Here is a 27772-nt window from a genome sequence, read left to right as displayed (position 1 = left end):
GGGACAAGGCTTCTTCTAAAATACGTGCCTGATTCAACAAGGTACCTAAACATAAATAGAAGTTACTAGTGTTGATTTCAATAGCAAAAGGCATCATCAGCTTGTGTTTCCCCATAGCCTTACATTGTATACAACTTCTTCAGACACCAAATTATTTCTACAACTAAAATTTCCATCAAAAACAGGTACTTAAAAATAACTAGGCTTAACTTCCTTAGTACTTGCAAACTCACAAGTTCACAGTTAACCACTGAAAAATGCAAAAGGCCAAAGAAAGGTGAAAGTTTCAGCCCAAATGAAATTTCTGGGTAACAGGGAATATAAAGAGTAGGCTTGGGCATGGTAGGGTGTGCAAATAACATGACAACGTAATGTGAAGTTTAGATAAAACGAACAGAATAAACAGGGACAAACTATAATTTCAAAATTGTGCTACATTAATTTGAGAGCAGTGCTAAGGAAGTCAAAATTCCCCAATTAATTATCCCTTGAAATTATGATGGCTGTGGCATATAGATGGAATTTAGAGACCAAGTGGCATTACCTACATATAGTTGGAGGATGAGAGATGATAAAAGGAAGTTCCTTGTAGTGATAGCAGTCTTTGTGTGATCCCTGGGTCAGGGTGTTTATTAGGAATACAGTTTTCATTAACAGCTTTTCTCCCCTATTCTCAGTAGTAGATATTGTTCCAGCAAGGAAACCCCGATGACTTTCAGAACAGCAGCAGCAGATCTGGTGATACTTCCTGAGTATGGTGGACTAGAAGCTGGCTCATTCTTGGTGTGTTCTCTGCCTGGGCTTTGTCAATATTCCCTTTCTGCACCAATTTCATAATAACACAATTAATTTATTGGTGAAGTTCCAGGGGTCAAAAGAACTGAATGTGCATCAGAGCTTTCTCATTAGCTGGTGACTTTCTCAATTAACTATTTATCTTCCATTTCGTATCTCCATAAAATGAAAACTACTTGTCCTGAAAAAAAACCAAACCCACCCCAAATTGCCACTGTATTTGAAACTAGGAACATTTTGTATATCTTAAATTGTTTGCAGCTTTATCTTCTAATTAATTTCAGTTAAAGCTGTGGCTTTTTTAATTTTGAGTGAATTAATATTAACACATGCAGCTCCCATGGTTGAGTTAAATGAGCAACAGAGAAAGTTGCCTGAGTTTTTGTCACGGTGAATAACACAGTTTGCCACGGGCAGAATTCTGGAGAGGACTAGCACATGTCTGCTCATGGAAGCGTAGAACATGCTCAGTTTTTTGGAGAGTCCTTAGCTCTGATTGCTGAGAAATTGGGATAATTCAGTGCAGGAAAACAACCTTTTTTTTCTAATCAAGAGTCACTTGGATTTTTTAGGTTTTCCCCTTTCCCAGTTGAAATTTCCTGTGTCTTGTAGCCATTTAACAATATGTTACTAACCATCCATTATGTCCTGTCTTACTCTCTTTTAGATGAAAGAGCCACGTAAAAAAAGAATTCACCAACCCCTGTGACTGAATTTGAGCGATAATGTCAATGGAATTAACACATTGCTATTGTTGAATGGTCTCCTGTGGCTATATAAACATCAAGGTAACACATTTCCAAAGCAGAAGATGTTACTTCTCTGGTACTGTAGTTTTGAGAATATTTCCTTACTGCCAAAGTACTGATGTAGATGGATGATGATATTTTTTAAAAAAGGTCATTTTTGCTGCTTCTATTTTTGCTGAATTCTCTTTCATTTCCTGAAGAAAGATTGTTTGGCTAAACATGGAATGGCAGTACAAGTAGAGAGAGGTTTACTTAAGATGACCTCTTATTGGCAAATACATTTAAATGACAGCTTTCTTAAGGGACTGATTCCATTTATGAAGAAGACCTGAAAAAGCTGCCTTCAGGAAAGCCAGGGTTCTTCAGCCTGGAGAGAGGTTGCTTGAGAATAATTGTCTCCTGCCCTCGCTTCAGCCATTAGTGTAACTTTCATCTCTGCAAACAGAAATAGCCTGAGGCTTAAATACCTTTGGTATGTTTCTGAGTAAAATGTTAGTAAGATGCAAGTTTCAGTTTTAATTTGAGGATGGCAAACAAATCCTGAGGCCAGGCTATGTCTGAAAACTTTTTAACTTTAGTAATCTCACTGTAGGCTCATTGTCACTGTCTCATCTAATGCAAGAGGGAAATAAATAATGTGGATGTTGCAGAGAAACTGATTCCTTATGTCACAAACCCATGGACAATGTCTGCACTACAGAAGCCAGAGGTGGTCCATTAGGACGTGCAGGTAACAGTAATGATTTCCTTTATTATCAGTTTCCTTATCCAGGATACAAATGGAAAAGGAATAGTATTTCTGTAAGAATATTTTCTTTTGTCTTCTGGCAGAAGACAACCAGAATCTGACACGTTCCTGAATCCTGCTTGTTGTGTGAGCTTTATTTCTCTGCAACCACCTTTAATTAATGAGTCAATGGTTTTTCTGCATTTCTACTAATTAGTGACCATAATCAAGTATTGAAAGGTGAGAAGTCAATCTCAAGGTTGACCTCACCAGGCAAAACCAGACATATCCCTCTCTAGAATCTGAAACACAGCCAGTGCCTCTGCCAGAGCTAAATCAGTTCTGGAAAAAACGACTTCAGTTTACAAAGCTGAATCTGGCACTTTGATGAACATTAGGGCTGAAACAGAAGAAAGGAGAGCATTGTCCATCCTGATCATTCGTTGCAAGAGCAGCCCTGGGTTGGACTGTTTCTGGACTGTTCTTTGGTAACAAGGGATAGAAAAGAAAGTTGTGATGGAAGGAAGGAGGAGCTGCCCATGGCAGGAGTTTGTCAGGACATGCAAAAGGACTTGGTGAAGGGCACATGAGTTAAATAAACTAAGTGGACCTGGTTTGTGTAAAGCAAAGTCCTTTTTTCTCCCTTGAGGGCTGTTTGAAGCTCTGTGAAATCATGGAGGAGAACAGCTAGTAAACTTTGTTCTTCAGAATCACAGAGAAACTTCTTCTTTCATCCATGGATCAATCTTTTGTCAGCCCTAACACAATAATTGGCAGCTTTAGTGTATCTCCACTGTCACCCAAAGGCACTTCTTGGGAAATGGAACCCTGTGACTCAATAACTTGACACCTTTCCCATCACTCTGGTCTAAGCCTGTGAGTGGGAAAGAGGAGTGCTCAGCAACATTTAAATTGCAGTTGTGCCTCCTTTGGGAGTAAATAGCTGGTCTTTTGTTAATTATGATAGGTGGAAATACAGGACTTTGCTTTTGTAAATCCTCAGCTGGTTACAAAAGCTGATGGCAGGACCCCTGAGCCCAGCAAGAGAAGACCAATAGCAGAAGAATGCACAGCCCATTACGTGTGTTTTTCTTCCCTGTGTCTTACCTTTCATTTTTTCCCCTCTTTCTTCCTACCTTCCCTTTCTCATACATTTTCCCTCACCAACACATTTTTCTTTTTTCTTTTTTTTTTTTTAATTTCGTGGCAAGTACACAGTAAGTAGCAGACAGCTCTTCTGAGGAACAGGAGTTATGGAGCCCTTCTGCACTTCTTCCCTGGCCTTCCTCAGGAAACCTGTCTGCACATGGCTCAGAGCACCAGTGCCAAAATGGGCACCACCTTGTGACAGCTGCAGCTTTGGCCAGCAGCAAATAACATCAGTAACAATACCAGGCAGGAGAAAGTTCTCCATCACCTGAGTCACCTGATGTGTTTGTGATTTTATCACCTCAGACTGTAGTAAAATAATTGAGTGTGTGTATATATATGTACACACACTGTGAGACCTAAACATGTAGCAGAAAATCTTGTGTGGAAAGTTCAGCATGACTGCCACAGTTCATTTCCTGTTAATTGACACTAGGTCTCCACTGTCAAGGTTCTGAACAAAAGGCAGCCCTAACCCCTGCTCGGGGTTTTTGTGGAGAATCAGACCTGAGCATGAAAGAGTCTTTCTTTTTGCCTTTCACTTCATTTGCACTTTGACTCCCTTCTGGATGATCAATGTTTCAGCCCTGGAATCCTCTTAAAAAATCCTGTGCAGCCTTGAAATGTGTCAGTGGATGGTGTGAGCGAGTTACCTTGACAGAGAGACAGAGCTGCTGTCCCAAGAGACAACTGAGGATGAAGGGAATGGGCAGAAAAGGAAGCCTTTGTGTGTTGTGTTACCTCTCTGCTTCTAGTGTAACACTAAGTTCTAGTATCAGTCCTGGAAGGACAGCACTCAGTTTTACTCTCTCCTGCCATGCAGACAGACGCTCCCTCCTTGCAGCTCCTGGCTTCAGGCCTGGACCCTCACTCTTGTCTCCCTGGCACTGATGAACATCATCCCTTTGGATGTGCCCACTCCAAGTGAGCAGCTGTTGAGAAGGCTGATCCCTCTTTCCCCAGATGCTTCATCCAGATTCTCTAGCTCTTAGGAGTCACTGGGAGAAACAGTCTCCTTCCAGAGAACTGAGATCACCAGTAAAACGCTGAAGCTGTGTGATCATGTAAGAGAAGCCTTGGATCCGTGCCCAACGTGTGGTGCTGCAATCCTCAGCCCATAACTGATGCCTGGTTACACCAGAGCAGGACACAGTCCACTCAAGTGCCAACACAGCATACATTCTTCCTTGTGGTCCCAGAGTTCATTTAGTATTCATTTGAAGAATCATAGGAATAGGGGATGAGCAGGTATCTCAGAGCCACCTTTGCTGCTTTTGTGAAGGCAGGATTGTTCTCTGCAGCGCTGCTGGTTTGTGCAAAAATTATTCCAAAATCGAATACAATAAGATCTTTGCCTGTTATTCTGTGCACAGGCACAGTTGGTGTGTTTTTTCCTGGATACTCAAATTGCTTCTCTCATTTTCATCCCTACTAATGAGGATAATTATAGCTTTTTGTAGCATATTAATTCCTCCGTCATCTGTATGTTTACACCCTGCAGACATGTTCATTTCTTCTTTGTGCACAGAGCCATCAGTCAGTGATGAATTTACTTACCAACTCTTCTAACCTTTTCTGATGTTCACTTCATCCAGTCTCCCTCCAATTCCCCAGCAGCTCTGATAATGAGATGATAAGAATTACATGTAGTTTTACCAGTTAGTTTTACAGCAGACTAACAGAAAGAAGCCCTGCCACTTCCCTGTTCAACTATGTGCTATTTTCATATATTCATCCTGTGGTTATATTTGACATTAACACTTACTGCAGAAAACTGTATATTGTACCCTCCTTAATATTACCATGTTTTTAAAAGATGGATATGGCTAAACATCACTGTCTTCAAAAGATAAATTTGACTGATACTGAGCAACTCGGGAAAATCTAGAGGGGGTGAGGAACTGCAGAAATGGGTAGTTCTTCCCTTGAGCAACTCCTTGACAATGTGATGCAATGGGAGAAGGAGTAGTTCCATCCTGGAGAGGAAATACAAGACAAAGAGGTCAAAAAACATAATGAGGGACCATGAATGGGCTTAGGTTTCAAATTTTTGCCTCAGTTTTCTGTTAACCTAAACCAGTCCTCCCAAGCTGCTGTCATGACTTCTCCATCCTGTCCTGTAGAGCACAAGTGCTTTTTAAATCTGGTGGGGCTCCCTCTAGTCGTCAGGAGTTATTTGAAAATGAAGTAGAATACTGGCAACTTCTCCAAACCCACAGCTGACTGCAGGGATGCAAGCAGGTTTGATCCCTTTGTCCAGTCCTCTTGATTGCTGGGGTTGTCTTTGGCTCCAGATAATTTTGCACTTGGTGCACAAATACCAGCCCAGGTCCTGTGTGGTGCTGACCAGGAATGGGTGCCTGCACCTCATCCTGGAGCACAATAGCTGCCTTTACATTCCTAAACATTATTTTTATAGCTGTAACAGCCTATCACCTGTGACCTGTGACCTTTTTAATCTCCTTTTTTTCACTCTATCCATCTTTGACTTGGTGTGCAAGAAAGAAACATCTCTCAATGCAAAATGTGCATAGGCAGGGAGAGAGAGATGGTTAGAAGTTTGGACCTTAACATGGTTAAGTTAGAGTATATGCCATTTAAGTAATTTAAGATAGAATAGATAAATAACTGATAACTTTTCCTGCTTTAGACATAAAACCCCCTAGAATCCTGCAGTGGAATTTTACCACAGCTTTTCCAGTAGAAGCCTTTGAAACCTTGGACCATTGAGTGGGATATTCCCCAGAGTGCAGGAGTATTCCCAACATTTCTTCTGAGATTGCTTCAGGTTAGCTCTTGATCACCCAGAATTCATGTGACAGGAATATCATGGAGAGGTGGAAAAATTAGTATTAATTTTTTCAACCCAAGTTCCTGCTTTCAGCCCAACTTCGCAGAAGTGTAGAAGTCACACAGATGAGTTAGGTCCTATGGGTTTATTTTAAAATGCTCCATCTGAGGGAATGGCAGCAATGTGAGTTAACATAATAGCAGACAACAGAGAATCCAAACAGGAAAGCTCCTTTTAAAATTACTCAGTCATGAGAAAAGCATCAGTCAAAGCTCAGGACAGGCCACAAGGTAGATGTTCTAGCAAAGTGTGAGCGTTCCCTGCAACTGGTGATAATCTGTCTTTTTGGGTTTTTTACTTTGTATTAGGAGGAGGAAAAAGCTGAGCAGCACCACAGCAGTGAAACAAGTGAGGAAGAGGAGGAGGAGTGCTATGAGCTCCTTGGCAGTGAGTCCAAACCTGCATTGCAGCCAGACTGCACTCCCACCTCCTCTGAGCAGTAGCTCCCTGCAGAAGCTGAAACCAGTAACTGCAGTATTAGGGGGTGGCAAAACCACTGACCTCATTATTGATAACCATCTAATCTAGGCTCACAAGAAATGTTTGCTTTCAAATATAACTTTACTTTCCCCCTGCATGTTCCCCAGCACTGTCCTTAGCAGAACTTAAATATTTCTGTTGAATTTACATTATGTTGTTGTTTGTGTCTGCATTTGGTTGGCAGGCATATCTCAGCTTGTAAAGTGCCAGTCATTTTAAAAACAGTTTTGCTATATCAAAAGCAAAGACTGTTTTTGAGAATTATGTGTGTTAGTGATAGCTGGGCTAGAGAGAAGAAATCTAAGTCATTTATGCCAAAGTTGATGAAATCCAGTATTTTCAGTATAATGCAGTCATTGCACACCTTTGTTGCCCTCTGGAATTTGTATAACCATTCAGATAGCTCACAGCCACGTGTTGTCCCTTGATTTCTCAAGGAATTGCAACCAATGTATTTAAATCGTTAAAGTGCCTGATGTTCTTAACAACTTAGAAACATTTGTCCACTATAGTAGGGCTAATTTTTAATTTATTTTTCTAAGCACATCTATCCAAAATGATTCTAGGCTTTTATATTCACAGCAGGGAGCATTGTGAGGTTTAAATATCCCTTTAATCACTAAGGATGTAATAAAAACAAGGAGAGTTCTTTGAGCTGCAGAGTGTTACCCAGGGAAAAACCTTCTCTGGAGCTTACAAATGTGAGCTGAAGAGACAAACTGGGCAATAAAATCCACAACTAGGGACCAAACCGGCTAAGAGTTGGTCTGTGGCTGCCCATCAGGAGCTGAGACTTGGAGGGGGGGAAAAGGCCATTCAGCACCTCTAGAGCCATAAGAGCCGGGTCATAAACATTTCACAATCTGCTGGGTGGGGGGAGGGAGCCGTGGGTCTGTGATCCTGCCTGGAGCTGGACCCATGACTGCAACAAAGAATGGCTGTGTGGAGTTTGCCTGTATGAGAAGAATGGAGGGGGAAATCTATGCAGACTAAGGACTGCAGGAAAAAGTGGTAGTTGTAGTTGATGATGTCCATTTGTGTATGTTTACAGCAGCCTCATCCCACTGCTGATTTGAGGAATCCATGAAATCTGACAGGTGTTCTTTTCTATTATCAGAGATGTTGAAGGATTCTTTTCTGAATATTGTTACTGTGGACTCCAGTATCATTTTGCTACAAGGTGATGGACAAGTTGGGTGAGAGAAAGTACAGCTCAGAGTTTATCCCAGGACATTGTCCTTAAAATTAATATGCATTTTCAGCTCTTTGTTACTGACTTCAGACTTTCCTACAGATTATGTATGTCCCGTCATAATGCTCTATATCAGCTTCCAAAATCTGCCTTGCAAGGTGAATGAATCTGTTTTGGCGTTATCTTGATTTGATGGGAGATCCTGTCACTGGCTCAGCTCAGACTACAGGTTAGTTAAGGCATCCTGTGGGTTTGGTTCCCTTCTTCAGTTGTGTGTATCCTATGGTATTATTTTTTATAGTTTATTTTAAATGCAATTATAAATAATTTTGCAAAAGGAAAATAAATATACAGTAATAAAATCTTAGTAATACGAAGCATAGCTTATTGGAAAATGCTCATAACCAACATCTACTGTGTATGGTTCAGTTGTTCTCTCATACTTTCTGGTAATGTTCATTATCTTCCTCAAAAAGTTATTTAGAGTCTGTAGTGATGTTGGAGGAACTGAGCTCTGCTCAGCTCTCTAGAGCTCACAACAACTTTTATTCTTAAATTAAAAAATTCTTTATATCTTAACAATTTTCAGTTGCTCTTTGAAGATAATTCCTTTGATTGGGAATTGTACTGTCTATTGGTTTCCTGTTTGATTAGAACCTTACTGTGATGAACAGTAACAAGCTTCCTTATGAAGCTGACAGGGTAAATCTGTCTCGGCAAAACAAGGTAACTTGCAAATTGACTTGCCTGACTCAAGTCTGCTTTTTACCTGTGGATTTAATGGCTTTACAAATGCTTGTGCATCAACAAAAATAATCTTAAAGTAGCATGGCAGTGTATCTGCAATCTCCAAAGTCTACACAGTTTAGATAAAAGCTCCTGGGTTTGAGCTGCTGCTTTTTCCTGAAAACGTCAGCTTTTAAAGAGAGCTTGCTGCAGCAGGGGCAGCTGGGCTCCTGCTCTGCAAGATCCATTGTGCTCAGGATTTTTTCTGGTCTCAATTCGTGAAGTGAAGGGCCAGTCATTTTTAAGCTCTACATTATGCTTCTCTTTGCATATGAGTGTGTCTCCATGTAGTTAAATATAGAAGTGTTTATGTATGGATGCTAAGCCAGAGCTATTTTCTGCCTGTTTTCTCAGGCTGATTCTTTATAGCTCCTGATGGAGGGCAGGGTTGCTGTGTCCCCAGGTGCAGGGGGAGGACAGGCTGTCCTGCGCAGGAGAGGAACAGAGCTTGGTGGCCCTTTCCTGGGTGTGCTGCATAGCTCTTCTTGCTGCTGTAGAGTCCTTTCAGTATGTTGGGGTTTTTTGTGGATTCGAGTGGGACAGAGTGCTGAGCTGTGTCTGGGAAACACAATGGGTTGACAGGAAAACAGTGCACCCAGGATCAGGAGTCTGTGAAAACTTGAAAGGGCTCTAGACAGAAATATTTTGCATTTGACTCTGGACTGCAGCCTTTGAGGCCAAACTCAGCCTTCAGTGTTAAGTGGCTGCTAAGTGTTTCCCTTCTGGTCTCAATGCTAACTAACTGCTGGGAGAAGGGTGCATATTCCAGCAGGGCTGGGAGGACGGATATGATAAGGACAGTCAGCAGAGCATCCTCTCTTTCTTCAGGTCAGGAGCACAGCTATGTGGCCAGATACCTCAATCCACAAACCTGCAAGAGGAAAAGCTTGGTGTCAAAACTTCTAATGTGCAACTTTTCATTTACATGAGCCACTTTCACGTGTTTCCTTCCAAAACATCCCGAAGTACAGCCTCCTTCGGGGTGGGCACAGGCATGTGGCCAGCCCCCCCCCCCATCGCACTGGGTCCTGGGACCCCCTTGTGAATTAGCGCTGAGCTGTCACCAACAGGGCCTCTATAACCAACTGTTTTGGGTTGGTTTTGCTGTGGTGTTTTTTTTTTTTTGCCAAATGTGACTTTTGCTTTTTGACAGCCCAGGGGAGATTCAGGTGATACAATTTGGGGCTCAGCATGGGGTTTTCACCCCTACAGAAGTTTGCCTGCTCCATGGCCACTCACTGGGGTCCCAGGGTAGGAATGTCTGTATGCAAGATGCCCATGACATATGTTTGAAGACTGCACACAACGTTTCTCAGGAAAAAGCAATCAAACCCAACTGTAAAAAGGGAGGGAAAAAAGTTCTATTTCTACCATAAGAAGAAAATGCTGTGTTGTGTGAGTTGCTGAAAGAAACTGGGTAGGAACTGTTCCTTATGCCACCACATGACAGGAAATTATATGTACTACTTCTTCAGAGGATCTGAGAACACTTTGCAGGCTTTTACCATACTGTAGCTACCCACAGTCTTGCTCACTAAGCTGCCCAACTTCAGGCTGTGCCCAGGCTCAGCCACTCTCTCCTGAGCAGCCCCTCTTCCTTAGCTCCATCAGCCTGTGCTGCCTAAGGAATTGCACTTGGATCTTCTTTTTGTTGCTGTATGAGATGTTGGTCACTAACAAGGACAAAGAGCCACATGCTTTGAGGCTGGCACAGCCACAGAACCAATAATCAGGCTTTTTCTCTGGGAAAACAAGGCTTTTCCCCGTGGCCCTGTGTGCATAATCAGGCCCTGCTTTCTCCACTCCTGCATTTAAGGGCAGGTTTGTGGATTCTGAAGCCTTCTGGAGAGTCTGAGGCTGCTTCATGTTTTTAATTATGAAAATAAGTAGCTATCAGCATAGGGCTGTTTATTTTATTTGGATCCTGCTAATGACACAGTTTCCACATTTTCAGTATTCACCCCGTGCAGATGGCAGAGGATCCTTCAAGAATTGCCAAGATGCTCTGTGGCCTTCATGTGCCAGGTGGGAATCAGCTAAATGAGGCACATTGAGAGTGACTGTCCTCATGCTTTAGAGGGGAGTCTCTCTTAAATGCAGTTTGCACTTCTCCACTTTGTTTTTTCTCCCTTGTGCCAGCTCAGGCACAGCACTGCTGATCTTCAGCCCAGTTTTATGAATCCCATAGGGTCACAGCCCTGAGCATGGGGAGAGGCCTGCAGGGCTTGGGTTACTGGTACTGCACCCACCTGCTGGTACACATAGTCCAAGGCTGGGTCTTTCAAAAGATTATTCTGTTGCATTTCAGCAATCTCCCAGACAGTAACTTTGTGCTTCACCCTTGAGCTTGCCCTGGGGGCAGAATGTGGGCCTGGGGGTTCTGCCTGCACGGGGGTGGTGTGTCTAGCACAGCCACTTGCAGACTTGGATCCGGCCCACCCAAGCCCCCTGCTATCTGACAAGTGTTAATCTGTTCCCCTGCTGCCTCACACCAGCCAGAGATGGCAAGGTGATCACCCTGTCTAGGAGAGCTCCCCTTTCAGAAGGTAGGAATGGGAGAGGGGGTGTGTGAACACCAGTTCTCTACAGGGCCCTGGTGAGTGTTGAGGGTTAAAACTTCACTTAAGGCAGAAGTGCCAGAAAACATTTACCTTACTGCAAAACCCAGAGGAGAATGTTTCTTTATAATCACCTCCTCAAAGAGATGCAAAGCAAAGGCTCTTGGCCTCTGCTTTTGTCATGACACATCCCCTCCTTTCTGGAGCCTACTGTTAGAGCTGGGCACAGCCCGATTTGTATCTGCTGCTGGAAAGGAGCTTGGAGTAGAGCTGTGTATGTCACTGACTTGGACGTGTCAGATCCACTATCTCTTCCATCCCTGGCCACACACCCAGCCTCCAATTTGCCAGTGAATTGTTAGACACCAGCATGTTCTCCTCCGACTTCCCTGCAAACTGCCTGAGGGCACTGCACGGGCAGACAGAGAGAGGGTAGGTAATATGCTAAATTCCCCCTTTGCTAGTGGTGAATTTCCCGGGGATTGCTGCACTTAGCCACGCTTTCCAGCAATAGTAACAAATTCACTTTTTTTTTTTTTTTTTTTCTTCACTTGTGAAAGCTTTCCAGTGCAACTAGAATAGCTGGGAGAAAGCTGGTTGTTAACTAGTCATGGGTAATTAATGACTTCCCCATCAATCAGCTGGGAAAAGCCAAAAGGATTTGAGTACTTGGAGCAAATGTGTGTTCTCTAGACATGCTGATCCTCAGTGTGCAAATGAAGTGGCAGCAGGAGACCATCTCATACCCTTTTGTGGCAGAAGCAGCAAGTCATGATACACATCCCACGCTCTTGTCAGGTGAAGAGTCTGAAATTCCCAGTGCTGCTACTGCTGCTGTTGTGCAGTTTTTAACTGTGTGGGATGTTGCTCCATCTTGCTGCTAGCTTGAATCTGACCCAATTTTTGTTCTATTTTTTCCTTTTCAGATTCTGCTTATAGTTGTCTTTTCCACTATGTACAATTAAAATACTAGCATTAGGAAAGCAGGACATGGAGGGGTGCAGACTTAACGTTGGCTTTCCTTTGTGGCAGAGCAGAAAAGCATTTCTGCATCTTGTTTTGTTGGTGTCTGGTAGTGGCTGTGCAATTACAAGCAGAGGAGATTTGACCCTGGTACCATTTTCAACTCTCTTTTCCCTTCCTATTTATTTTTCCACATATGTAATAAATAATGTCCAGCTGAGCTGCAAGTTGATGTTCCTCCACCACATGATGGTCCTCAGTGGCACTGAGACTGCTCAGCTCTGGATGTCCCCAGGTTAGCTGAAGGAGATGAGCCTGTGATCTTCTGTTTACCCAGTAGTTTTAAAGGGATATCGGGAAGGCTGGATGTAGTCCTTCAAAGATGCCAGGATCCAGTGGACCATCTTCTGCTATAAAACCTGCTTCAGGACTTCTCAAACTCTCCATCCCCGTTCTTTTAAACTTACCTCTTTTCCACACTAAGCATTGGCCTTTATCTTCCTGCCTAGTACTGGGATGCCTAAAATGCAATATATTGTTGAAAAAGAGTCTGTCCCTCCTCTGGTTAAACTCTTTTATCCTCTTTGTATGTCTTTGCATTGCTTGCTCCAAAAAGCAGTGAAAGCAAAACTAAAAGGATATAATTTGGTTATAGATACTGACTAAATAAATTCAGAATATGTTTTGCATGTGAGACTAAATATCAGATGTCCCACTAACTTCACCTACAAAATAAAAAAATGTTGATGTTATTGGGAGCAAAACTAGACCATGAATCAGCTGCAGACTTATAGCAAATAATCTTTGAAATGAACAGAGCTCCTAAATTTGCTGTGCAAGATCCAACACCTTCTCATAGAGACTGATATCCTGCTTTTGACCTCTTCATTTTTAACATCTTTGACCTGTAGATGTTAGTATAGCCATTTCTGTACCTGACTGCAAAGAACTCCAGTCTTCACCGAGGTGCAGTGCCTGGTATGTTCCCTGAAGCATGAGACTTGATTGCTGTCTCTTAGCACTTTTAAGTACAAAAGCTAATGGTCACACTTACAGAATAAACTAATTAAGGGAAAATGCTCAAGTCCTTCAGTTTCTGCTCAGCCTTCCCTTCAATAAGAGCAGTGCTTTGAATAAGGCTTAAAACCAAGTGATCCACCAGAAAACTCTTGGATCACTTGCACTAGCCCTGGAAGGTGCCAGCTGAGGGACATGGTGCAGCAGTGAGGACCCTGTGCAGAAAAACAGCACAGCAGGAAAGTTAACTGCAGTTCAGGGCTGTGAATGCAGAGACTGGGTAGGTGAGTAATGTTCTATCATCAAATGTATTTCTGTTAGGGGAGAAGACATCTGTTGGTGAATGTGTTGCTGCAGCATCCCAGTTGTGAGAGCAAACTTTGCCACAGACTGTTAATCACCCACTTGGGAAGGAACATGCTCAATACAGTCCTGATTCTGATACCAGAAAACAACATTAAAATTATTCTGTCCTCTGGAGATGAAAATTATATCAAATCCATGGAATAGCCAGAAGAAAACTTCTGCTTGCTGTTCAAGAGATTTCTTTATTTTGTAGGTAAGTCTTGAGCTGATGTTTTTGCTCTTGTCTCTATTTGTTTTAAAGTGTGTTAGCAGTAAATCAAGGTGCATTTCCCCTGTAGGGTTTCCTGTATGTCAAAGCCATGTTAATTCTCTTTGATTTTCTTCCCTTAGCCTCAGCCATTGCAGCAGATCCTTCCTCTCTTTGTCCCTTTGGACATCAAAGGATCACAAGGGGACAGCCCTGGTGAGAAGCTCCTCCCTGCTCATTAGCCTTCATAAAACAGGAACTCACCTTGGCTAGCTGTGCTCCGAGTCCCATCCTCATCCCGGTCACTCTTGACACTGGATCTCAGAAGGAAGGGCTTTTGCTTGCTTCAGGAAATCAGACCTGCTTTTGAACTGGACTATTTTGGCTCCCCTTCTAAGAACTTGGTGGCTCTCTCCGCTGTGCAGACTCCTAGACTCCACAGTACATGGAAAAATGCAAGCTCTACCAGGTAAGTAAAGGACTTTCTCCTTTTCCTTACTGCACTGAAAGATCCTAAATTTATGCAAGAGTGTACAATCATTTTAGAAAGAGAACAAGTGCTCCTGAAGGCTTACCAGCATTTATAGCAGTGTGTGTGTGGCTGGAGAGGATTTCTAATTTTTTTTTTTATTCGTAGGAGTGGATGAGAAATTGTGGTTTTTGAGTGTTCTTTGTGAACCTTGGAAGATCTTTTGTAAGGTAGCAAAGTTTTACTCACAATTGTGCCCAAAACTCCCTTATCTGTATCACCCTGCACAGTGTGGTTCTTCACTGAAGGCTGGAGGTGTTTGTAGATTCTTTGAGAAGTACCCTGAGTTCCTTCAGGTTGAAGGCCACAGAAGGCCTGGAAATATTTGTTATGTTGCTAATAATAGTTCTGAGTTTTTTTCTTTTGGTTTTCTTCTGCCTTTTGGCGGCATAAACCCCGAGCAGACACGCTGCACCTCTACCAGCTTGATGCTCAAACACAGGATTTTTGGGGTTTCCTTCAGGTTTTATTTTTGTTTTTCTTCATTGGTCCATCTCATAACACATTGTTAACCTCTTCTCTTTGGGGTGTGATCAGATTGGGCACAATGACAGAGATACATTGAGGCACTCAGAGCCTGTCCAGAGGCACAACATTTGCCAGCATAACTGAACCCCAAATTTAGCCTTGTGTTTTACCCAAGTCAGAAGGAAACAACTGTTTGTTTACTTCATATGCACACATTGAAGGTTGCTGGGTATTCTCAGCTTCCTTTTTCTATCTCTGCAAGGTGTTGTTTCATTCATAAGCAACAGACATGTGCAAAGATTCAGATAATTTCCACCTTCAATGTTGCTTTGGGTTTTTTATAAACCAGTGTGTACTGTATTGATCTGATCCATGCTGATTTCTGCCACTTCAAGAGAATTTTGAGTTGAAAGGCAAAAAGTTAACAGTGAAAAAACATTGACTTTATTATGGTATTTTATCATGTTAAAGATTCCAGCTATTGTGAAAGTCACCTCATTTACTTATTGAGTTGTTTCTGATGTATGACTACATGCAGCAGAAATATTCCAGGTGATGACTGGGTGCATTTGAGAGGCAAAGCCATTGCATTTGTAGAAGCACCATAGTTTTGTTATTGCCAAAAGGGTTTCTGGTTCTGAGAAATAAGGTTCCCTCCAGAGGGTCGAGGTGTTCCTACTGACATTTATAAGATCAGAGAACATGGAGGGGTTTTTTTGTTGTTGGCAAGATTAATTTCTCATTTAGCTTTATATATTGATGTGCATTTCGTCTTTGTGGACAATGCATTAGTGTTTCATTCAGAAAGTAACAGCAACAAATACAATAGTAACTGATTTTAGTGAAGGTAAGACACACCTTTTGCCTTGATGGAGTTTTCCTAGTATTGCAAACCCTACTCCATACATTTTAGGCAGGCTGCAACAGATTTTTTTATATCATAACATTGTCTCAGTTATTGACAATGAGTTCAGGGACTTTAGGCAAGTGAATTATACTCCAGCATTTTCCATCCAAAGATCTCATCCCCCATGCAAGCGTTACGGAATTGACTCTCACTTCTCTTTCTCTCCTTTCCATCCCTAAGATAGGGAAAAGCCATGTACAGGCTTTTCTAGATACAGAAACTGAAGGACAAGCTTGGATTTGTAGAAGTTTAAAAGCAAGAATGGAATAGATTGAAAATCTCTTCATTTTTAGTGCCTTTATCATAGCACCTATCTTCCTTTTCAACCTCATCGTGGTGTAAAGAATAGGTTCTAAAATGTGCCACATGCAGTGTTACCGCTGAAATGATAATATTAAGTATTATATACTTAAGCTACTTTAAGTAGCTTAGAACTAAAATCCTTGGAAAACCTTCAAATCTCTTTCAAATAATACTTAAAATAAAAACCTGAAGTTCCACAGAAGAGGAAACAATAGAGGCATGGCTTTACCAAGTCCAGCTCAGCACTCGGACATCGCACACCTCGTGCCGTGGTTCCCACATGCCGGCGCCTTTGTGGGTGAGATGTGTGTGTGAGACTTGCCATTAGCTACATAGGCACCAACTAGGAGTGAATTTGAAGTGCCTTGCAAGCCAGGCTTTGGCTCTGCTAAGAAAATCCAAAGTGGATTCTACAAATAGGTCCATGGCTGCAGAATCCCTCTGAAGCTGCATGTGACTGTGTAGGCAGCTCTATGGATCCATCAGGAAGCTCATGGCATTGCTGGGGTCCAGGTCCCCATGCAGGCTGTGCACATCCTGGTTTTCGTCCTCAAACCATGCACACAAAACCTGCAGGGTGAAAGATATTAACTACGTTTTAAAATCTTTGCTGCAGTGTTTATTCTGTGCACAGCTTTTTTCCCCTTTCTCTCACTCGCAAAGGTGCGTTTGGACTTATTTTGGTAAAAAACAGATCATAACATCTTCCTCTGATTTTTAATTCAGTATTGAACTACTTTCACTTCAGTTCTCTCAATTTCATTGGAAGTCTCCCCTCAGCAAGGACTCCTGAGATCTGTGTTGCTGTAGTCTCATTTAATGGCATTGGCATTTGCTTACCAAAATGTTAATTGTAAAATCCATTTGGGGAAGGAGTGAGCATCTGTCTAGCTAATCAAAATCTGTTTGCATGTATTTGTGACTGGATGACTCCTGTGGGAAATCAGCCCAATTTTATTGTAACTCCTTTTGATACATGTGCTGCACTGAGCTACCGAATGCATGGTCTCATGGCAGCTTTCATGTCTTTGCAAGAGGATATGGGGGAAGCTTTAGTAAGAAGATGTTAACAGGCTCATCTTAGCGAGCAAACTAGGTGTCACTTCTTAGCCAGTTCATTAATGTTGGATCAAAGCAGGAAAAAGGGCAGAGGATATTTTTTTTAAATGCCTGAAGACCTTTACAAACTGACAAAATTATGTGTAAATGTTTTTTACTTCCTTGTACTGTGGGAAGAATCCTGTAATCTCACATTGGGTTGTTTTTGTGGAAAGATGTCACTTTCTGAAAAAAAGCTATTTTCTCTGGAAATAGTCATCTGCTTTTCATGCTTATTCTCTTGATGACATTACTCAGGAAGCTGTAGCAAGGGGAAAATTCCCTGATATGCTCTGAATCAGATCTGGTCAGGCTGAGAGGCAGAAAAATCTCCCTTTTAATCAAATAGCTGTGCGTGGCTGGTAACGGGGCACCCAGCAGAGGTGACCCTGCCAGTGCCCTGCCGAGCCTTATCAGTACCTTGTTCAGACCACACAGGCAGTGTTTGTAAAGCCTTACTGAGGATGAAACCAGTCCACCAGTAGCTATACCAGGTCATGTTTTGACCTAAAATGAAACTGGTTTGGGGTTTTTTTTGCTATGTTTTCAGTATGGCAGCAGCAACCTTGCCTGTGTTACAATATAGCTAAGAACTCTTACAAGAGGTTTTTAATTCAAATAGCTTTACAGAGGAGGTGGGTACCATCAAAACCATGGACAGTTTCTACAGAATAGTCTCCCTTTCTTCTTCCCCAGGACCCTAGTTACTCCTCTTGCCTGTAACAGAAAGTGCAGACATGCTGCAGCAGCTCCCATGGTGTGTTACTGCAGAGGCACCTTCCACTGCCATCACAGGCTCCTTGGTGGTCTCCATCTCCAAGTCCAGTTCAGAGCAGCCATCCTCTTTTCAGATTATTCCATGGTCTGGTTCTGACACCTCCCTTTCTTGCCTCCACTCCTGTTTGGGTCTCCTCTCTGTTTCCTCTTTGTCCTCTGAAGAGATTTTGCACCTCTGCTACCACCTATCTGTCATTTTCTCCCCGTTACCCACTGGTAAACTTAAAACCTTTCCAAAACTTCTAGCTTTCATTTTATTCTCTCGGTGAAGTGTTTTGTGTAACTGATGATACCAGAACAGGAATGAAGGTGGATTGTGGCTGCATGACAGTCTGAGTTTCAGAATGCAGGATGCCAGGTTGAGTTTTTACAACACACAAAATAATTTATCAGCTAAAACCAAACCTGTTGGAAAAGCCTTTATGCCATCTGAGCTGACTAGGTAACAAAAGGACTTTGAAGAAAAATAGAGGATTTTCCTAAGGAGATTTATTGTGGTGCAGACTCCCTGGTTCGGGGCAGCAGCTGGGACCCTCATGGGTGGATTTGCAGCATCCAGCTCCCAGCGCTGTGCTCTGCGTGGGGCTTTGGGGCCGGGACGTGAGGAGTGACAGGCAGACATACAGACCCCGGCTGTGACAGCAGCCTGTGAAATCCGGTAGCTCCCCGTACAGGAGGGAGCTGGCACTGGAGGGTGCAGGGAGGGCTGGTGTGGGGGCTGTGTCCCTGGGCAGCAGAGGCTGCCTCACACCGGCTCCTCCCTCCTGTCTGAAGTTACTCGTTTTCTCTTTCTCCCGGTAGAGGTGAAAGCGCCATGTGAGGCACTTCCTTCCCCCAGCCTGGAGCCCTACCCGCAGAGCTCCATTGTGGTCACCCTTGAGGACATGGGTCTCTGGATGAAGTTTCATCAGATAGGAACTGAGATGATCATCACCAAGTCTGGCAGGTGAGGGAGCAGGACAGCTGCCCACACCACACCCCTCCAAGCTGTTGCCAAAATCTCCAAGTGTTCATTTTTTGAATGGTGGCTCTTGAATTAGTTTTATAAGGCAGTTATGCACATCTCCCTTCCTCTGGCAGAAAAATTGCACTTCCAGGATGTCCTAGAAGGCCAAACTGTGAAGTGCAAAAGGTCACTGTGGGGCTGACAGGCTGAGAAAGCTTCTGTACTCTTTATCTTGCCACTTAACACTGATGTTCTTCCTGTCTCTGGAAAGTGCCCTGAGCTTCCTTTGCATCACAGGCAGCAGCAGCTGAGCAGTGAGTACCTGGGTTTGAGTCCACATTTGCAGACAAGAACACGGCATAGAACAGTAACAATCCATGTGTGCAGACTACTCTAAACCTTAAATGAGTCATGCACTGTGGAGCTTGCAGTGAAGGAATATGAAATGGTGAAATTGTAATGTATTATGTCAAAGCTTCTGTGAGCTGAAATAATCCCTTTGGGTAGGGAGGTAGGTGTCAAAGCTTTTTTGCAGAGTCAGAAGATGAAAGTGGTGGCAGGGAGTACTGGAACAGGAAGCTAGATGTGCTCTTAGATGAGAGCACATTTTCTACCCACGCTAGAAAATGCTCTAATCTATCCTCCAGGTCTGTGATAGCAGCAGAAAGCTGGGAACTACCTGCACATTCCAAGTATTTTATTTTCCAGTAGGTTTCCTGCTGCTGTGTTACAGGAATCAGAAGAACAAAAGCAGTGACAAAGTCAGGCCTTCAGTGACTGCAGCCCCTTAGTGCCTCTTCCACCCAAACCTACAGGACTAGGCAGTACATCAGTAAGACAGAACAATGTTCACTTGCTGTCCTGTAAAAATACTGCTACCAGGACTGTGCACAATAATGAGTAAACATGACTCATTTCATAGGGAAATCCTTACACTGTGTATTTTATTTCTCCTTCAGACGAATGTTTCCACAATGCAAAATCAAAGTCTCTGGCTTAATCCCATATGCCAAGTACCTCATGCTGGTAGATTTTGTGCCAATGGACAACTTCAGGTACAAGGTGAGTACTTCAAACAACAGAAGTTCTGCTGTCCTTCCATCTTTGTTTGAAATAGATTAATCTTTATGCTTTACTGGCCAGACTGATAAATAAATTGGTTTTGGACAAAGTTCAGAAGTAATTGGTAGATTTTATCCCTCTCTGGAGTTATTTGTCAGTTTTGCTTGGGGAGCAGCTGGAAAGGTAACTAATTTTCATTGTAAGCAGTACAGTGTTAATCATGATTAATGTCAGACTTCTCTGACAGCCACTGGGAGAAAGAGAGGAAAAATGAGGCCTAAATTTGGAGCTGTTTTGGTAGTGTGATAAGAGAGAACCTTCTACATGTGTTTCAGAGGAGTCCACTAAATTTATAGCAAAGCAAATTTGTTGGGGCTTTTCTGTTATGAAGTAGGGTTTTTTTAAGCTCTAGCTTTCTGTCTTTCACAGTGGAATAAAGATCAGTGGGAAGTTGCTGGAAAAGCAGAGCCCCAGCTCCCTTGTCGCACCTATGTCCACCCAGATTCCCCAGCTCCTGGCAGCCACTGGATGAAAGAACCTGTCTCCTTCCAAAAACTGAAGCTCACCAACAACACTCTGGATCAACATGGGCATGTAAGTTGTGGCTGGCTTTGCTTTCTTGGAATTCATTGCAGATGGATGTTACGGGAAATAAGTGAGATTTGTGAGAAATTAGATCATGTGGGAATTAAAACATATCTAAGATTCCTGTCTTCCTTCCTCAGCCCAGCCCTTGTCCCCTCTTAACGAGCTGCTGGGAAGGCTTTAGTCTGTACAGTTGCTACAGAGGCAGCCATCCCTGGTTTGAAATGGATGTCTTGGGAGTCTCCACAGGACACTGCCCAGTGTGTTGGCCATGGTTGCACATGGAATCTTTCTCCTTTCTCTGTCTCTCTGCCAGATCATCCTCCACTCTATGCACCGTTACAAGCCTCGCTTCCACATCGTGCAGGCAGATGACCTCTTCAGTGTCCGCTGGAGCATCTTCCAAGTCTTCAGCTTCCCTGAGACTGTCTTCACTTCTGTTACTGCTTACCAGAACGAGAAGGTACAGTGTGCAGGTCCTGCTCTGGGATACCTTGCTAAACACTGTCTCTAGAAATCTTCTAGAGAAAGATGTCTCCTCCAAACTCCTCAACCTGGGCACCTGTGGTGGGCAGCGGGAAGAAATAGGCACATTACAGTTCCTATGAAAAACGTCTGCTCTGGGATGAGATGAACCATGCACCCTACTTGTTTTAAGTGTGCTGTCATTTATTAACAGAACATTAATTGGAGTAAAACATATGGGCAAAAGTCCAGATACTGTGACTGTGTATTTCTCTAGTCAGATGAATCCCACAAAAATTCCTGCTGACCCTGGCAAAGTCCCTTGTCTCTGTATGTCATAGCGTCATAGAATGGTTAAGGTTGGAAGGGACCTGAAAGATCACCAGGTTCCAACCTTGGTGTCAGTTCCTAATCAATAACAGGAGCTGCTGGGAGAGCTCAGATACAGTGCCAAGGGCATGCCCAAAACCCTCAGACAAGCTGTTGTGATAAATATTGAGGTGAAGATCTGGAAACAGTAAAGAACCCAAGCAGTCAGCAGATACTGAATCTTGTTCCTTTTATTTTAAGATTACAAAGCTCAAGATTGACAACAATCCATTTGCTAAAGGTTTTCGTGAACATGGGAAGAACACTCGAAGGTAAATTGTTTTGTCATCTTTATTTATAACTGAAATTCACTTGTGGTTTTTACCCAAGGCCATTGAGCAAAGCCTGCTGCCTTGTGCACTCTGCTTCTGCCTGTATCTGGAAATGCTGTCCCCCTGTGCAGCCTCCTCTCGAGAGACTCAGGGAGTGGGAGGAGATAAAGGATTTCCTGCAGAAATGTGGGAGATGTGAAAAATTTGAGACCTGCATTCCCGTGCAAGTTGGAGCTAGACTGGAGGCTGACATGTGAATAGAGTGATAACAGGATTCCACAGTTGATCATTGTGTCTGTTGGAGATCAGCTTGATTATGACATTCAGAGGCTCCCTCATCTCCTGTCCCTGTGTCTGGAAAAGCATCTCTTCCTGCAGAAAATTTGAGATACTCTCTCTGGTCTGAGGGCAGCCAGTGGATGGGGAAAAAAAAAAAAAGCTTAAATGCAGCCATAGATTGGCCACAGAGAAGGAAAAAATGTTTTTTTAAAAGCAGAAAATATTATGAAAAATATCTGATCTTTTGTTTTGTGTTATTTTATGCCTGAAAAAAAATCAAACTCATTTCCTGATGAAAAAGGCCAAAACTGAATCTTTTTTACATAAACTTTGACAATGTCATTGATTTTCTTTCTCCTCCTAATAGGATCTAACTAATAGGATCTGACTAGGCTTAGACTCATTTTCTGTTTAGGAAAAAGCTGCTTTCAAAGCAAAAGACCCACCTGTGTGAATAGTATGTGTATCCAACATCAGACTGCACTTACAAACTCAGTGCCAAAACCTCTGGTGCTGAGTTTCCATGTGAATTGTGCCTTTTGTAAGAACATGAAGTGAGAAACCTCTTTGTGGATGTATCCCCAGTGTCCTGTGGGGCATGGCTGTGGCTGGGCACGTGGGCTGGTGCCAGGCAGCATGGCCAGCCTTGTGGCAAGTGTATTCCCTGAGGAAGTCACAGGATGTCAGAGAGGTTCATGCCATCTTTTTGTCTTCCAGGGCTTGTCCAGCATCCCTTATGTGTCTATCTAGGTAATGAGCTTACATCCAAGCTACCCTGGGTTTTGTTTCTTTCCAGGGAAGGACGAGCCAAATGCCAGAAGCCTAGTCCAGCCAAGGGCCAGAAGAGGAAGCTGTCTGAGGAAAAGGAGCCCACTGCTGAGGAACGTGGTAATATTGATCACAACAAACCCAGAGAATTCTTTCCAAACAGTGCCTAGGCCACAGGAAGGAAAAGAAACAGTGACCTAGCCCCTCTCTGTGGAGAGCAGCTTGGGTGGAATACCTGAGGAGTGCTCTGTGTGGCTTTGAGTCACTGAGTCTTTCTGGGAATGATCCACAAGAGACTGCTCACTACTTGTCATTACTGACTGCTCATCAGCCCTCCCACCAGCCTCCCAGCCTGGCTGTGCTCTGTGGCCAAGCACAGTCGTAGGCTGAGCTTTCATAACATTGCTCTTTCATAGCAATACGAGCTTGTAGTGTCACCCGTTGCTTTCCTCTTGGTTCTCATGGGTACAGTTGTGCCCAGCAGTGCTGTTGGTGCTCCTGCGTTCTGATGCAGATGTGGGAACTGATACCATAAAAAAAAAAAATCTTTACTCTTTCTGTTAGGTGTTTGTTAAGCCTTACTCCAGTTTGCAGTGCTGTTTGCAGTAGCACAGCTAAAGAGAGGACAGGGCAGGACTGAACCCATTGTGGGGACAGAAAAAGCTGAAAGGGTCTAGTCCCTTAAACAGTACGACTGCCCGAGAGGTATCAGTGTGTTTCCTTCCACCACCCTGTGATTAATGTCACTGCCAGCAGACCATTGTGAGCTCTAGCTCCCTCTTCCTCCTTCTCATTTTTTTCTGTTCTTTCTTTTCCCTGCTTTGAGTCAGATTTTGAGAAAGGTGAGAATGTAGATGTGAAGGAAGAGAGTAACCCCGTGGTGGTGAGCAGCGGGTACCCCTTCTGGGTCTCGGAGCAGAACAACCAGGCCTTTCCTGCAGCATCACCCCTGCCAGCAGACCAGAGGGAGGGTCTGGCCAGAGAGCAGCAAGTGCCTACGCCGTCCTACCAGACATATCGGTGAGTCCCACCTCCTGGTGCTCATGTCCAAAGCCACCCTTCAATTGATGGGATTCTTTCTCTCCTGCTAGGTGTTTTCTATGAAAAACTGCCAGTGGGAGTAAGGAAGGATACCTTTCTGTTGGACAGCATTCCTGGGTGATAGGTGCTCGATTAGCATGAAGACAGCTCCACAACAAAGCCTTTTTCAAATCCACCAGTTCTGGGCATACTCATGTTTTAGTAATGCTCTTTATTGCCCCATCCTTAAATGCTCTCCCAGCCAGCTCTGTGTACTGCAGAGCCTGCCTGTCCTTTGGAGGAAGTGTGTTGCAGGAGTGGCAGGACTCCAGTGGTTTTTCCCTCCTCATCACTGCAAATTCAGGCATGAGTTATAGTGAGCCCAGACTAGAACTGAGCCAGAACTAGGGTAGTCTGGGTTTGCCTTCTGGCATTGAGTTTTTCTGTGTGAGTGACAGCAAGGCTGAGGCTGAAACCCACACTCTTAACAGTAAGATGAAGCAGTGGGCAAGGGGAAGAGGGCATGCCAAGAGCTTGCCCTGCCTTTCCCCAGGGGATCTGTGTGGGTTTTCAGTGGTTTTCCGCTGCAATAGGTTTGACTCACTCTTCTCTCTGCCCTCGGGGCTCAGGTTCCACGAAGCTGGGGACAGCCAGCAGCTTCCCACCCGCGATCCTGCAGCCTTGAGCGATTTCCGGGCAAGGTGCCACCCCTTGGACCTCGCCACAGTGCCTGAGCACGATTCCAAACAGCTCCCAGAGGGCTTCACCAACCTGCCTCCTCTCCCCCCGCCTCTGCCTCCTCCCCAGGACTACACAGGAGTGGTGAACATGGCTCTAGACTCTGTTGGGAAAGCTGGGGCCCGGGCATCCATGTACAGTCCCTATGGCACCGAGCAAGGCCTGGGCCAGTGGATGGTGCCTTCCCACAGCCAGTACAGGGCCATGAGCTACTCGGCGTTTTCCACAGAGTACAACACACAGGGGGCTCCAGGACATACCCACGGGACCATGGCAGAGTGGAGCCAGTACCCTCTGTTCCCATATGCCTGCTGGTGAACGGGGAAGACTCTTCCCAATGAAAAGACTGAAAGAAAATTGTAAATGAGACAATATTTGCTCTGGATTGTTGATCTTGAAGTCTTGTCTATGCTAGGCAAAGAGGCATTGCTGCAGGCAGTGGTTTGGGACACCTTCACTTCCTTGTCTCCTTGCATTACAGCCCTCACTGTGTTTCCCAGGCAATGGCTAAACTGGTGGCTGTTCCAGACATGAGTCTGGCAGAGCCAATGTCTTCTGGAGTGGTTGTTTTTTTTCCCAGCAGGAGTAGGAAACCACAGGAGCTGCAAGAGCAGTACTTACAGAGCTGCCGAACTCTCCGTCCCAGGCTGTTTGCATCCTGCATTTGGCAGTTTCCAAAATTGTTTTCTCCCAAGACTTCTGTGCAAGGTGATAGAGGCTGAGGAGTTTCAGTAAACCATCCAAGTGGCCAAGAAGCTGTAGAGAATTACTGCAAGGACAAGCAAAACCAGTGCCCCTCTGAGCAGTTTCCTTACTTAGTGTAGTCAAACCGAAGCTAGAGTCTTGCCTTTCTTCAGCAGCATGAGAGTAAAATAGGCAGCAACACCTGCATGTCTGGAGCAGAGTGGTGGGTCACGCAGGCAGGGAAGAGTTTGTCCCGTGCAGGAGAAGCAAGGTTCTATGTGTGTCTGCATGTCCCCCATGCCCATCCCTCTTCTGCCACCCCTGCATCCAAGGTTAGTGACTCACACTCTTCTTTCTGCTGGTGGTGGAGGGAGGTTGTTCACAGAACATGGGGGCTGCTCTGGGGATTTCCAAAGGCTGGTGCTTTGTCAGAAACAGGGCCATGAACAGCAGTGCTGGGTGCATCACCTCTTCCTTTCAAGGGAAAGTGAATCTTTCACTGTGAACTTCTTCCTACTTCCACTGCCTGCCACCCCTGGAGAATATAGCTGTGGTTACTGTGCTGTGCTCTGGGCAGCTTTGTCAATAGCTAGTTTTCACCAACCTGGCACTGTTTGTTGGGCATATACTTTAATTAATACCCTCTAGGCCATGAGCTGTGTCCTGCATTGCTGGTGAGCTCAGCATCTCCTGGGCTGCTCAGGAAAGTTGTCTTGGCACTTTTTGGGAGTCTGTAAGGATCTGCTTCCATGTTTAGTTACCAGGGCAGGTTCACCTCCCTCAGCTCTATGGTGCCATCCTGGGGACAAGCTGCTCTGCCAGTGAGCAAACTGTGCACTGCCTTGCAAAGAGCATTTCTTTTTTTCTTCATGTTGGAAGGGGAAAGCATCCTTGTTTCCCTCAGTGGCAAGAATGGCCCTGGCAATGGGGTCTTGTTTGAGATAGGCTCTTTCCTTCTTGGAGAGGACAGACAGATTCCTAGGTGTTATTTAGGGCATTTTTTCTGATAACACTTTAAATAAACTGCTGCCTGCAGCCATCAGTAGGCAGTGAGGTGTGTCATTCAGCATGTATGCCAGATGGTTTTCTCTGTGCATGCAGCAAGATGTTGCTGAGGAGAGCTGGGCAGGTTTGTGACCAGCAGTGTTGGGAGCAGCCTGCAGGTGCACTAGGAAGGGCTGTGTGCTGCTTAGTTCAGTACCAGCTCAGCACTGGCTGTGTGCCTAGTGTAGAGGTGTTGAGCCATGTTTGTTATCATTAAAGTGACTTTGAAAAGTAGCCCTACAAATTTGTGAAACTGGACTGCAATGCCTACTTCCTTATTTAAATCATATATAACTGGCTGCTTTTGTACTGCAGTTATGATACATAGAGAACAGCCGATTGCTTCCCCTTTGCTTCACAAGATGGATGTGAGAAGTGCAGTGTTTAAATACAGGTCAGACTCCACCACAGTCTATGTACATAATACCCTAGTAGCCTTTCCTCTGATAGCAGCCTGGGCAGGAGCAATTTATACCTGTTGTGCGTGACACGCACATGGATGCAAATGACTCACTGAAAAGAAATCTGGTTGGGGAGAAAGATGTGGAGGAGATGGTTTTTAACCCCAGAATGCTGTAACTTCCTGCTGTCCAAATGCCAGCTGCATGAAGGCAGGTCAGCTGTAAAAGTCTGTCCTTGGGACATGAGAAAAAAATACTCTCTCTCTGACTATTTGATTTTGCCACCGCTGTGTACTTGGAAATGAGATGAGAAGGCTGGTGGGGGAGCTGGGTGTCATGAGCCCCATATGCAGGGACCTTGGGCTGGACACTACTCCTGGGGGTTGCCACCAGGGCTGTGTTAATGAGAAGAGAGAAAGTAACACACCCTCACAGGCTGCAGGTCAGAGCTGGTTCTTTCTCTTGGAAGCGAGGTTGCATTTCCCTCTGTCACAGGCTGCTAATGAGGATGAAAACCTTGCCGTGGTGACTGTGAGTTGCTGAGGAGAACTGGGCAGCACTGTGCAAATATGGGTGTAATGTTGTGTTCTGCTGCCCTGTGTGCCTGTCAGCAGAGCTGGTTTGGTTCTGCGCTGGGGCAGAAGACTCAGCCCTGTGCCTAGGACAAGCCATTAATTACTCACCAGCCTTCTGTTGCAGAAGGACTCCTTGCCCTCCTCCAGTGAATCATCCGGCTGACTAGAATCGCACCTTTGCTTTCCTTGCCTGCCTGTCGCTGGTTAGAGACTGACTGGGCTGCTTTGTGAAGCCTTTGGAAACGTTGTCCGTAGGTGTGTGCTCTGGACTGTGCTGCCGCCTCCTCCCTTTGCAGTTCCCAGTGTCTTGTTTTCTTCAGCTGTGGCATTTCAATGTCTGTATGAGCTCCACTGAAACGCTGTTTTTGCACGCATGTGAGATAATGTAGCGCCTCTCTGACAGCTTCAATAAAAGGAAATGAGACATGCGGAAGGCAGGCCATTAAGAGCAATAAAATAAACTCTGATGTGTGGTTTTTGTGCATCTCTTTCAAGCACACCAGTGCCTCCACTTTAGTCGTGTTACCTGGGGCCAGTTTGTACATGCCTGACACATGCTGTTGATCCCAGTGCTCGTTGTTCCGTGCTGCATATTCAGTGAGCCCCAGGTTATCCCCTTGCATCACTAGATGTGACTCAGTCTCTTGCACTAGTTCTTTGCA

General features: G+C 44.3%; 1 protein-coding gene across 1 annotated transcript; it reads left to right on the top strand.

The window, feature by feature from the left end:
• On the top strand, positions 1-27584 carry LOC127391506 (T-box-containing protein TBX6L). Its single transcript, XM_051634330.1, has 14 exons — positions 1-41; positions 678-783; positions 1463-1583; positions 2137-2274; positions 13589-13826; positions 13964-14289; positions 18704-18848; positions 19808-19910; positions 20340-20504; positions 20812-20958; positions 21531-21601; positions 22677-22768; positions 23479-23668; positions 24298-27584. The coding sequence occupies exons 6-14, from the start codon at positions 14274-14276 to the stop codon at positions 24722-24724; spliced, it is 1356 nt and encodes a 451-aa protein (XP_051490290.1). The 5' UTR covers positions 1-41; positions 678-783; positions 1463-1583; positions 2137-2274; positions 13589-13826; positions 13964-14273; the 3' UTR covers positions 24725-27584.
• Positions 27585-27772: the final 188 nt, after the last annotated feature.

This window comes from Apus apus, chromosome 16 (genome assembly GCF_020740795.1).
Source record: "Apus apus isolate bApuApu2 chromosome 16, bApuApu2.pri.cur, whole genome shotgun sequence".
Lineage (NCBI taxonomy): Eukaryota > Metazoa > Chordata > Aves > Apodiformes > Apodidae > Apus > Apus apus.
This window is presented reverse-complemented; position numbering and strand designations above follow the sequence as displayed.

Coding starts and splice junctions, on each gene's coding strand:
- LOC127391506 (XM_051634330.1), top strand. Junction 20,505..20,811: donor CTCTGGATCAACATGGGCAT/GTAAGTTGTGGC, acceptor TCTCTCTGCCAG/ATCATCCTCCACTCTATGCA. Junction 20,959..21,530: donor CTGCTTACCAGAACGAGAAG/GTACAGTGTGCA, acceptor TTTTATTTTAAG/ATTACAAAGCTCAAGATTGA.